Source organism: Nematostella vectensis, chromosome 13 (genome assembly GCF_932526225.1).
Source record: "Nematostella vectensis chromosome 13, jaNemVect1.1, whole genome shotgun sequence".
NCBI classification, from domain to species: domain Eukaryota; kingdom Metazoa; phylum Cnidaria; class Anthozoa; order Actiniaria; family Edwardsiidae; genus Nematostella; species Nematostella vectensis.
In genome coordinates, this window is record NC_064046.1 from 1,637,166 (window position 1) to 1,650,684 (window position 13,519).

At 39.5% G+C, this 13,519-nt stretch overlaps 2 protein-coding genes across 2 annotated transcripts; both read right to left on the reverse strand.

Moving 5' to 3' along the window:
* Positions 1–136: 136 nt before the first annotated feature.
* Positions 137–3,042, reverse strand: LOC5505167 (DNA replication complex GINS protein PSF2). Its single transcript, XM_001625948.3, has 5 exons — positions 2,769–3,042; positions 2,570–2,684; positions 1,881–1,980; positions 1,401–1,527; positions 137–480 (listed from the first exon to the last, which is right to left on the reverse strand). Exons 1-5 carry the CDS (start codon positions 2,856–2,858, stop codon positions 364–366), a joined length of 549 nt encoding a protein of 182 aa, XP_001625998.1. The 5' UTR covers positions 2,859–3,042; the 3' UTR covers positions 137–363.
* A 1,300-nt stretch (positions 3,043–4,342) lies between these two features.
* On the reverse strand, positions 4,343–13,119 carry LOC5505156 (V-type proton ATPase subunit d 1). Its single transcript, XM_001625947.2, has 8 exons — positions 12,920–13,119; positions 10,249–10,420; positions 9,614–9,792; positions 8,654–8,733; positions 8,219–8,296; positions 7,529–7,705; positions 6,351–6,428; positions 4,343–5,965 (listed from the first exon to the last, which is right to left on the reverse strand). Exons 1-8 carry the CDS (start codon positions 13,062–13,064, stop codon positions 5,804–5,806), a joined length of 1,071 nt encoding a protein of 356 aa, XP_001625997.2. The 5' UTR covers positions 13,065–13,119; the 3' UTR covers positions 4,343–5,803.
* Between the last annotated feature and the right edge of the window lie 400 nt (positions 13,120–13,519).

The window sequence follows — 13,519 nt, forward strand, 5'->3', positions numbered from 1 at the left end:
CAAATTTCAAGATTACTACACTAAGGCTCCCATTTGGACCTTGAAAATATGGAAGGGGGATTCAATCCCTCCCCCCCTGAAGCCTCATAAACCAAAACATACCACATGGCCAATCTCCCAAGCACTTCTAGCTATGTACACGAGAGATGAACTTTATTTATGTTACACAGCCAATGCCCCAGCCCTTAGCAATTCTAGCATGTCTATTCTGTACCCTTCACACAGAGAAGCACTTTAGTGCTATGATTCAGTGGATGGGTTCTCTGAAGCCCCTCAACCAAAATATGTTACACAGCCAATGCCCCAGCCCTTGGCAATTCTAGCATGTCTATTCTGTACCCTTCACACAGAAGCACTTGAGTGCTATGATTCAGTGGATGGGTTCTCTGAAGCCACACAACGCAGATTATGCATGTGGTTTAATGATTCTGTCAGTAACGGGCGAATAGTGTTGATTTCCATCAAAGTCAAGTCATCCAGCTGAAAGGAGAAAGCAATAAGATGTGAACGAAGGATACAACATGTTTTGGAATAAGGTTTTGTTAGTGTATCGGGGTGTTGGGTTGGGGGGGCAGGGGGGTGCTTACCCCCCCCTATCCACCTTGGTATCTAGATTGTAATGTGTTTTGTGTGTGTGATTGAAAAACACTATGTGTTCATTGAACTGAACAATGGAACTCAATTTATTTCTGAATTCCCATGACACATGCCATGAGGCATTCGAAATATGGTCAAACAACACAGGTAGCCCATAAAAATATATAACACAGATGTTAGGCCAACTAGTCTAAAGTTAACTGTCCACTAGGCAGCCATCCTAAGTGGTTAGGTAACAAGTCACCTTATCAGACATCTGTATTAAAAATGAGGACCCTCACAATAAAGGACTGTGCAAGGCTTAGTTGTCAGTAAACTGCTACACTGTGCTGAGCTCCGGAGTTCAGTGAAGCATGTCTTGTTTGTCCACAAGGAGCGCAACTCAAACTCAACTTTTGAAGAGTTTTTCTTCTCGTTTGCTAGGTTTATTCTTTTTTTGGCTAAAAATGAATAACCCACCAGAAGAGCAGGGAATGTGCAGTAAAAATTAGTTCAATTTATTAACGATAACACAACAAGAAAGTCTCACTACCGATGCAATGTTTCGGCATGTTGTCATCTTGAAGTTTGAATTTTATTCAGCCAAAAAGGGGCAGAGCTAAGCCCTTTAATAGTGCGGGTCCTTGTTTAAGTTATTAGATATTGGTTGTCTAACTCAACTCTGTTGGCCAAGACTGAGAGCCCTGCTATATAGTCAAAATTGTTAGTCACACAATTACAGTATAGCAATCACTATATCCAGTGGTAGTTTGTCAATGCTTCACCCAAAAACAAAACTATCGACATCAAAAATATTTTCATACCCTAGCATGAACAGCTTGCTGTCCAACCATCAAATCCACAGATTTCCTTAGTTTAGCTACCCGCAAGTCCCAGATATCTTTGACCAGGGTACGGACCTCGTCAGCATGTGGTATATCCTCTGCAGCACTGCAATACATAGATCTCTCTTTGAGGAGCCAGCATGACAGCAAAACATGTAGTGGGGACAGGAGCAAGACAGAGATGGAAAACATGTAGATAGTAGGACAGGCACAAGACAAGAGGGCAAAACATGTAGATAGTAGGACAGGCACAAGACAGAGATGGAAAACATGTAGATAGTAGGACAGGCACAAGACAAGAGGGCAAAACATGTAGAGAGGAAAGCACACACATTAAATGTTAAGAGAGAACAGAGAAGGGAAATATTATTAATCCACTTTTACAGAAAAAATTAGAGAGAGATAGATGGAGGAAGTGCAGACAGACCAAAACACAGACAAAAAGACAGAATTGCCTACCAGCTCAAAAGTAATGAAGCCATTTCCATGTAGTACTTAGAAGGCATCTTAGTGAAATACTCTTCTTTGTTTTCCTCTTCCTTTAGTGTCCTCAGTTTTTCTAGAAAAAAGGGGATCAAAAGGTGAAATATCAGTCCGTAGCCAGGATTTTGAGCAGGGGGTTGCGTTGTTTACCCATTTAATACACCATTTTTTGTTGGGTAGCTTGTCCTAGCTTGCAGCTTAGAGTGGACCTCCAGCCAAGTGGGGTGGCTCTTTTGAACACTCCTGGCTATGGGCCTGAATATAGCACACAGAAAAGGACCCAAAATGGTGGGACCACAGGGAGTGGAAAGAGGTCCTCAATTCATTAAATTCAAATAAAAGCATGTACAAACACACCTGTCTATTATTTCATAGATCTGTGAATCGGCTTGATTTTCTATTACAATCTGTAATCTGTGTGACATTTAAAACCAACACACTGATCTCCAAACATATTCACTCCCTTCGTGAAACTGTCAAAGTCACCATTCCTCTTTTTTTTTTTAATTTCAGACCCAGGGGGGGGGGAGGGGATGGCAAAGCAGAGCTCTTTTTTCACAGAGGAGTAAAACATGCCATTTTAACATGCCATTTTGTTTGATTTATTCCCCTCATCCCAAACTTTGGCTTTAAAAAGGCCCTAATAATTCCAAACCTCCACTTACCTACATCCATCCATTCTGGTGCCTGGATTCTGCATTTCTTTCTTTGTTTGAGGTTCAGAGCGACCCACAAAGGTACATCTGTGGGCAGGGAGGCATTGAATGGTCCTATATCTCCCTAGTCAAAGAGAACAATATGAATCCATCAGAATAATAATATACCATACACGTATTTTCTAGATCGCTGGATGTGCCTACTCACGCCAATAAGATAAACTTTCTTCTCCGAAAAGTTCGGCAGAATAGAAATCAACTCCTGTTCCGCCAAGAATTCGACTTCGGACGGATCCATCTTCTAGCAAAACTATCCTCTGCTTCACAAGATTTATCGTATAATTTCTCCACAATATAAGGAGTACGATTTAGCGATCTATCACACTCGCTCGTTCCTTGTTGAATGTTTTCCTGCTGAGTTGTCCGCCATGTTGAGATCTTTTCGCGCGCTACTATACTAGTCCCAGTCTTCCAATTATCGCATTTCCCAGAACACACCGCGAGTAGGGCGACTAGAAGCCTTCAATGTGGAAAATGCTTCACTTAGTTCGGAGGTTAAGCATTTCGTTAGCAAAATTGAAGGGCTGTGTTGAATAACATTTACTCCATTGCTCGAATTGAGAATTTGCCTTTTGACCTCTAGCCTGAGTGAAACATTTCCCACACTGAGTTAATCGGAAATACCACAGGTAGCCCATGCTCACGGCGAGTGTAGGTTTATTACAGAGTTTGTATGAGCGTACAGAGTTTGTATGAGCGGACAAATCTCGTTGAAATAAATATGCTGATTTGAAAATAAAACAGTAGCTTGACGTTGCTGCTACTCAAACTCGCCATTATTCGCCATTTTAAGCTGTTTTAGCCGCTGCGAATTTTTCCGTCGCCTTCTGTATATAAAATCGACAAGGTTGCAAACTCTGACAACCGCCAAATTCCAAAGTGCTCAACAAATCCACAAATCCGTCTGAAATGACGCTATTGCCTAAAAGCGCGCGCGTAAGAAATAACGAAAACGGAAAAGCTCTTTGATTGATATATTTTCCAGACTCTAATTATCATCTGTCCTGTTCTCAGAAAAGATTGACAATCAAATATATACCCACGACCAAAATCAGCGTATTATTTTTTAAATAAACCCTCGCTCGTCCCTTTCGCAGCCATCTTGAACTAAGCAACCAGGCCATACCGCATATATGGGGTGTATTTTCGCGCATGCGCATGCAATAAATACTGGACCCTCTTTCACGCGAGCCAGAATGTCGAGCGCAAAGAGAGTCCCAGGTCTGGACTAACAAACTCTGTAATAAACCTACACTCGCCGTGAGCCTGGGCTACCTGTGAAAATACCGCAGAACAAAATCGGAATTATCGCATACCGCATAGGAGGACGAGGTTTCGAAGAGCATGAACGACGCCCCGACATTTCTAGGTTTCACGCAGATCATACCGTACATCCCGCGCACCGCAGGTCTAATTAACACCGCAATCGTTTTATTTTTACCACAATACCACAGTTTAAAAAGCAAAATCTCGCATCCTCGCAGTGTTTTGAAATACCGCATCACCGCATGTTTTTGCTCTGTTGCCGCAATATCGTACTAAAAAGGGCCAATACCGCAATACCCAATATGACTACTCTCTTCTGTATGAATATAAACATACATTTAAAGAGATTCAGATGGGGGTACCTTGGAATTTTCACATCACTGTATCAAACACTTTTTTCTCTTTACTTAGCTTCGACACTGTTTCTAAGGTTAATAAAGACAACTCTCATGAAACTTTTCGGCTTGCCTGCAATTGTTTTATTTGCTTTTTCACAAATAATTGTGTATTTTGACCATAAAACTTTTAACCCCTTATAAACCTGTTTCAGCTTACATTAAGAGGCTAGATAGGTAATGGATATCATGAATTTGTCTTCTCTTTGTTCTAGACTTTCCCTGATTATAACATACAAGACTTATCACAACACATCCTCGGGGACCCAGGGCGTACTGAGAGTAGACAAGCGTAACGCCAGACGAGCGCCGCGGGGGGGGAAAGAGGGAGAAAGAAGAGAGGGGAAAAGACGTTTTTTTCTTCTTTCCTTTTCTCCTACCTCCCGCGCGGCGCGCTCGTCCGCTTCCGGCTCGCGCTCGTTACGCTCCGCGCTCGTTTTCGCTCAGTACGCCCTGGGTCCCCGAGGATGATTACAATACATGGTAGACAAAAAGAATGGGGAGTTACTCTAAATATAATTTAGTCACAAAGAGCTGTGAACAAATTTTCAAACAACCATTGGTACCTCTACCCAAATGGAATGATTAATAGTGTTTGGCAGATCAACCGGAACATTCCTGTTTCCCTTAATGTGTATTGACCCTACATCTAGTGAGAATGATGCTTAGTAATTTGTATACAATAATCAAATGATTTGTTACATAGTCAAGTTTACACTAGTTGATGTGAAGCCATATCTTTTCTTTTTGACGAAATTCTTTGAAACAAAAAATTTACACTGGGTTCTGGATTTGCATTCCTCAAATATAACACAGTAGTGTCCCATAATTACAAAGATCACTTTTTCGTTCCAGAGGTTTAAAAAAACAGCATTACAAATATTGACACAAGGGCAAATGACAGCCCTTCTGCTGAGCCTTACTGACCATTGAACATACACCTATTTCAATAAACGTTGTCAGTGCAAATGGCGAATGACAATTGGCAAATGGCAGTTCTAAGACCAATAACTGCTTATGGGTATAATTTTTTGTAAGAATAATGATGATAAGTAATATAATCGCAGAAATTATCCGCGTGTTTCTACAGTCAGTAGAAAATAGACAAGTTCCATGGCATTTTTTGATAGAAGAACTACCATTTGACAATCGTCATTTGCCGTTTGCTACTGACAACGTTATTTGAAATAGGTGTATGTCAGTTCTATGCTCCTGCTGTAAGGGTCCAATGTCTTTGAGCTCTACTGTGCCAAGAGTTTTGTCAGACATAATTCATAATCATAAGTAGCCCAATAAACACGAACGTTTGACAAGACATACTTGAACTGTATGTGAATTCTTTATGCCGCAAAGAGTGTGTTTTAACTTTTCTAGTGCCAAGGATTTTGTAACATTTCCTTGGCGAGAGAAATTATTAGACTGAAATAATCCTATTATGATCTCAGTTAATCATATGAATGGTCATATGATCTGTATACACTTGTGTGGGAGATAATTCAATCAAATTCTATTTTATGATCATTTAAAATATTGGGATATAATTGTCTATTTTTGATTTGTTCTTCTGAGCGATGCACTCTGCAATCCAGACAATATTTCGACATTCCTGCTCCTTTAGCTTGACGTATGCATAGAAAACACCAAAATGAAACTGCTGAAGAAATGCTAGCATGTTGAGCTTGACCTGAAAATCAAGTAGAAAAAAATAATAAATCATAACAATAAAACATTTTGAGATCATGGGACAAACACAAAAAGGACTAGCTGGTGGCTAGAATTGTTGAACATTTTACAATTGAGTCCCATTACAGCCAAATCCATTGTTGCGCGACCTCGGCAAATCCAAAATCCTTGTCTCGTTTGGGAATAGCGCGTAGTCAGAGACAAGCTTTGGGGGCAGTTTGGTTTTGATTGTTTGGTTTGATTGACTACGAGCTATTCCCAAGCGAAGAAAGGAATTTTTCGATTCTTGGAGGTCGCACAACAACGAATTTGGCTAAAAGTTAATAGTTCCTAGTGATTAAGCAGATTGAAATTCAGGGTTCCACTGCACATTCACACAGTCGTACCTCATGCTCAAAGAATTTGTCCTCTAGGGTTTTCTCCCCTGGACCTGTACCAGACCCTTCAAACAGAACTTTGTAATCCTGAAATAGAGAACAAATGAAATCAAAACAAAACATCACTGAATTTTGCAAGGTTTACTTGTCACAGGAGAATATTACCCAAAAAACAATGTTGACTGCTTGGTCCCATTGAATTTGCAAACTACATAATTATGTTCTTTTGTAGGCTATGAAACCCTAGGCTAATGAGATGTTTATCTCAGTAGTGAATTAAATCTGCTTTAATCACAGTGAATTTCAATCCATCCCACAACTAAACCAGCTCAATTCTATGTATAAAGTATCAAGTAATAAAGGGAAAATTGCATTTTGAAGAAATGAGAGTTTTCAATACAACAAAAACTAAACAACATTGTCATGCTAGTTGGATCAACACACTTCAGCCAACAAAGGACACAATTTGAAAAAAAATCATGTGTACTCATGTTATAGCACGGGCAAACCAGACGAAATGTTCGTGTATTGAATATTTTCTTTAATTTGTGTACTGAATATATCTGTTATAAAGCCAATTTATTGTAGTTGTTGTTGTAGATTGATCTGGTTCAGTTTAAGCTGTGATTCATAACAGTTTAGGCGATTTTCCTTCCTCATCTTGGTTCACCTCCTCCCCACTTGTAATAAAATACAACGGGGTAGGAAGCTCCACGCCCTGGCAAACACAACTTTTGCCTGGACACAATACAGAATACAATGGTCTCAGCGGTTGCCATGGCATTCCATTGTATTTTTATTGTGTCCAGGCCCTGACCACGCTCAGGGGACCAACAGTTTGTCAGTACCCTGGAAGAACGATGAATTTCAACTTTGCAGAGAAAAATTGCAGGGAAATTCTGGTCTTTTGGATTATTTTCTTCGAAAGATGTGTTTAGAAACTATTCTTCTATGGCATGTAGGATTTTGAAGGGAAAAGCTGTCTGTTTTCTGCCGAAAAAGTTGCCTTGAAGAGTCGAAGGTGTGTTTGCCAGGGTGTGGAGCTTCCTACCCTGTTGTATTTTATTACGAGTTTGTTTTGCCCCTGGTTTAAAATAGAGATTAGAAATGCTTTTTCAACTGCTTTGTTATGTTTTAGTTTTAAATATTGAAATGACTTGTTAAGCTAGAGCTTTGTAAGCACTTACCGAGTAATAATCTGCAATTGCTCGGACCTGGTCGTAGTCATCTGCTTTGGAAAGTCTTGACAGGCCATCTGGGTACAGCTTGCCACACTGTGGAAACAGCTTCTGCCGATCATCTTTGCTAAGTTCTGTGCCGAATGAGTTGATGGTGATGATAAAGGCCCTCCTATCAGCTTCAAACTAAAAAAAAATGGCACATGTGAACAAATACTTTTAATACTCATTTTTCTTCTTTTTTTTTATGTTCTCAAAATCATCCTGATTTGAGTAGTTCAAAAACAGCATTCTGGTTCAAAAAAAACATGGTGTTGATAATTTTCAGACTGGTTATCCCATATACTCTAACCAGAACCTAGAATATGATTATAGCCCAACAGGTTGATTGATTGCTTCTTTAAACCTGTGTTGTGATCTCGGACCAGAACACTCAATAGAATACATCTATTGTGTAATTCCAGAAAACATCCATACTCCCCCCCTCTGTTCCAGGGGGTCCAAAAAAAATTCCCCCCACCCCCCTCTGGAAATATGGTTGCGAACAAGCCTTTTCTTTGCGGTTTTTTAAAGTGACGAGATAATACCGTTTGTGTGGAAGGTGAGGGCTCGTTTTAAATTGTGGTTTTAAGCTTAAGATTTAGTTGGGTGGTTTCCAGGCACCCATTCTCCTGACTATTGGCGTGGTCATGCACTCACCTGAAGTATTGGGCACATCACATCAGCTGTTGCTCCCCCTAGCTCAGAGCAGAATTTATAGAATCCCTCCAGGTAGGCCTAACAATCAATTGAGAATAACTTTACAAACAGCACTATCTACAACATGTCTATTAAACCACATTAGGCGTGTCACAAGATTTTGGACCTCATCACAAGCTTAATTTGTGTAAGAATGTTCATACATTCTCTGTATTCACCCGCACTGATTCTCTTGGATTTTTCACATATTTACTGTATTTCACCTGATTTCCAAAATTTCTGTCCAAGTTGGGTTGACAGCTATGTAGTATATTAAAGATGCACTATGTACATTAAAACAAGGATGCACTGTGTAGAAACACGATAATGATGTAATATGTACATTATAACAAGGATGCACTGTGTAGAGAAGTATGATAAAGATGTAATATGTACCTTGTACAGAGTGTTCCTGATAATCTCAATGTTCATCTCGTCCAAATCTTGCTCTGAGATGCACTCCACAAAAAAGGGAGCTGAAGGAAAATCACAAGAAAACATTATTATTCATGTGGAGTATACTTGATAGAAGTGTACAATGTGTTAAAAAAAACATCCAAATTCAAATAAATGCCTGACCCATCCACCCTACCACATATTGTTCGCACACTATACTATAAATTCCATCCATTCCCCCAGAAGATTCCGCTATAAAAGGGAAAGCTCCTCCCAACCCTGGGCTCAAATTTGCAATTTATAATCAGAACAATGCTACGCTATCAGTCACAAATTATAAGTTGAAATAAAACTATTTTTGCACAGGTAACAAGACAGTTGTATAAAGAGATTGATGAATTAGTGATTTAATGTCCACTCATGTTTTCTGTGCAAAATTTTAAATTTTGCACTATCCATAATATAGCCCATCTGCATAAATTATTCTCATGCTGTGATGAAAATGCTATTATTTTAGAGCGCACACAGCTTGGTATAGCATTATTTTACGATAGAAACATTTTAGGTGGACAACTCTAGGAATGATATTTATTTTGGTTTAGAATATGAAATTTGAGTTTAGCACTCAGAGCAAGGTCCTGACATGTTGATTCATTGACAGCTGTTTAATAACTGATTGTTCTTGAGCCCGAGGGTGGGAAGAGCTTTCCCTTTTATAGCAGAACCTTGTGTTTAAGTTTCTTTTGCCTCAACAAAGAGCTAACACTCGAAACATCAGTGCAACAACTCTGTTTCACAGAGGCATTCAACATATTTTTCTCCACTACGCCCACACCCAGAACATCTAGTTTTTCTACAGCTTGTCTGTAGTCTTATGTAGACATATTATAACGTCAAAAATGTTTACCCAAAGGGGAACACCCCCCCAAGACCCTCCTGATGCACCAGTGGCCTCCTTACCCAGTGGAGTGTCTATCATGACAGCATTATAGAGGTCAGCGGGTGTCGATGCTATGTTAATGGAAGCCATCTCCTCAAAGCTACCAAGAGGGTGACACTTTGGGATCAGTTCCTGGATCGGGCGCTGATGCAGGGTGCCGGTGATGAGTAAAATGATGTTGTCAATCATATAACTATACCTAAGGTCAAATCAAATCAAAATAAATAACATAAATAAATGACATGTTTTATATGCATCATAAGCAGGGAATTGAGGAGACCTTTCCTATTTTAGCTGCTTTTTGTAGCTGTGATATCCAGTTGATTTTTTCTATCATTGCATTAATCAAGAGAGCTTCACTTTAAGATCTTTGTTGGTTGCCAGTTTTCAACTTTACTTATATTTTTTGGTTGCATTTTAAAAATCTATATAAAAATGCAATTGTTTGGACGCTACCTGTACACCCTGTGGTTGTTCACATTAATGACATGTTTGGATGGCAGAAAGGGAACTCGGATTACTTGATTGTAATCCATCCATTTGAAGCTCAGTAGGACGCGGTTAGTACTTGGATGGGTGACCGCCTGGGAATACCGTGTGCTGTAGGCATTTCCTTTTTGGTATTTAGGTACCCACAGGACTGTTATATACTTACGTAATGAAATCCATGAAAGTTGCCAGTGGTTCAAGCGCCTGATTTCTCAAGTGTCTGAACTCTTCCACAAGCTTCTCTCTCAGTCTGTCGTCAATCACAGAGACAGACAGAGGTCCTGCTTCGTTAGCAAGGAAGTTACCGTAATCTGTGCTCTGAAGATGGAGCTTCAAATCTGCGAAAGATAACTCGTTAAACAAGATCTTCTGATATACAATTCACACTCATACAGGACATTCAACCACTATCCCAACCTCAACCCCTCCCCTTGAGTTAGAATGCAAAATACTAATTGACTAAATATGCATTCCCAAAACTTGTATTAAGGATAGTGGAAAGGGTCGTCGACCAGCTCTCGTAGAATGCGTCTTGATGGGTGAATATTTAACGAAATATTGCGAATAATATATTCTTTTAAAGCTGGAAAAATGTAGAATACTACCATATACCTACATTTAGTGATTTGTTTATATGGTATGAAGCGCGCCCCAAAAACTGACAAAACAAGTGGTGTTTACATATCGAGTTATAGGACCACAGGGTTACCACGTGAAACCGGCTCAAACACAGAATATCAATCAGCACATAACAAACACCAAAATCGTGTCTGCTAATTTTGATTGGTTGTTTTGTTTGAAAGGAAATGGTCGTGAGCCATTCGGTTTATAATTTGGCAAAAGAAAGGACTCTCAAAAATTGCAGACACTATATTAATCTCAAGTTATCGACTTAAACAATGTTCACAAACTCTTTACGATAAATTGTGTTGTGCAAATAGCTTCTTAACCCATTGACTCCTGGCTATTTTTTAGCTGAATTTACAAAAAACAGACTAAAAACAGATACCTCCCCCCCTATTCTGAGTTTTATACAGCCCGTCAAAGTCAAACACAGCTGCACCTAGTCAGCAGTATCCAAGCTTTTAATCCCAAAGCCGGTACAGGCCGGTTGAGGGGTCAATGTGTTAAGCTTTTATCATCGGTTTATCTATATAGAAATCTGGTACTTATTCATAACACCATAGCGATTTAGTACAGTAGTTAGTTTCCATAATTGACTCAGATAACTTTAATAGATTAAGAAACTTAGTTAACCCATTGACTCCTGGCTTTTTTGGAGCTGAATTTACAAAAAAACAGACTGAAAACAGATACCTCCCCCCCTATTCTGAGTTTTATACAGCCCGTCAAAGTCAAACACAGCTGCACCTAGTCAGAGGTATCCAAGCTTTCCAACAGTGCTTTGCGGTCCCCACTTTTAATCCCTCGTCGTTGTGCTGAAGCCAGCACAAGTTGATGGTTGCTTGTATTTTTCAACAAAAATACAGCTATGAGCATATTAGGACATCATGAAGTCTTTTGGGGCATAATTGAGTGCTTTGCTTATGGATATTTGCAAGCAAAGGTGGATTCATGATGATTTTTTTTCTTGTTTGGCTTTTCCTGGATGAGAAAATAATTTTCTAATGAATCACCACAGCTCTCCTAAATGTTGTCTTTTCTGAAACCAAATTGATTCAATTGAAAATTGTTTACACTTCTATTCTGGGTCTGTATGACCTGGAATTGATTTGTTTGGCTTCGGGGTGAAAAGACTTTTAAAAAACCATCTGACTTTGGGGAGAGGAGTGTTGACTGGCCCTCCCCTCGTGAATTTTTCCCTGGATCTCCCAGAATGCTTTGCAATCCGCAAAGGCATCTTCGTGGTTTTACAAGCCTTCAAGGAGTGGACATTGTGTTTTGAGGCCATGGAAAAGAACCTGGAGGATCAGAATAAAGGTATCTATTTGTGTCTTGAGCTGTGTTTGCTGATCTCTCTCCCTTGTGTGGTATTTTGAGCGTTTTATTGAGAGGGGTGATTCTGATTTTCTTTCCTTGTTCGATTTGAAATTTGTCAAAAAACCTGTGCTATTATTTGGCTTAAGAGTAGTTGCCAACTGTCAGAATTTCTTGGTTTCCATGACCACGTGTCAATTGGCCAATCAGCGACCAAGTTCAGATTCTGAACCTAGCAGAAGTCAAAAATAGCGAGAGGCCAGAGCTTCATCTCAACCTCACTGGCCACTAAACAGAGAGACGTTTGAGGCTCTGGAACCAGGGTAAATACTGAGTCACTAAAAGAATCCACTGGCTTATTCAAGCTAGTGACTGAGGTACTTTCAGTGAAATATCATTAATAAAGTATCATACTTCAATCATATGAACCATTCTATTTTCAATTCGAAACAATAACAAAAGAGTATCCGATTAACCTTCTCTAATGCGAAACACAAAAGTTGTGATCTCAAACCAAAATACTCAATAGGATAAACCACAGACTTGACAAACTATCAAGACAGAGGCCTGTTATGCTTTTTCTCTTTATGATTATATAAATTCTATAAGCACACCAAACTTCTCTTGTGAATTCTTGTTATAAAAGTATTCTCAGAAGGCCAAAACGCGATATAATGTACATTGATGACATCATGTGACATTCCGCTAAAACCCGAGCTTCGTTCATCGCTTGAACTAAAACAGCTAATGAGGCAAAAATAACTGACCAAATCAAAATAGTCAGCCAATTCTGTACGACACAAACGAATAATATATTGAACGGAAGCTACACCAGCTTACTCAGAAAGATGTTTAGAAGAAATCCTAGTAAAATCTAAAAATCAAGAGCTTTTTCTTACCTTCGAGAGTTTCACATTGTACCAAATTCAAATAATCGCTCTGCGTGAGAACGCCAGACTTAAACCCCCTCACCAAGCCCTCTAGATAACCAGAGTCAACATTGAAGAAGAGCTCCCCGAATGACACCATCGAAGTCTCGGCCATTTTGGTCTTGTTGCTCCTCGAAGAAAATGGCGACTTTCGCTATCGAACCCAGTCTACATGTAAGAATCACATGACCGGCGCAGGAACAACACAGGTATCCGGGACTAATATTTAAAAAATTCTGACACAAAGCTCAGCAAAAAAATAAATGGAATTATAAAAAGAAATTATAGAATAGGAAAAAAAATAGGAGATTTTTAAGTACTTGATGCGTAGTCTTGTCTCCTCGTGGGCCTCACACGGGTGGGTGTGCAGATTCATTTCTTAGGAACACAATGGCTCATCGTTACCATCATTTGTCCGACTATCAGTGTACTAGATATTTTAGCGCCATTTCAAGCTAAAATACATCGGTTCGCATTTGCGCTAGTAGATTTTTGGTCGTGCGTCTATAAATCCTCAGCATTGTGTCAAGCCGGGAAAACAACAACAGCAAATAGAAAATAACTAAAAAC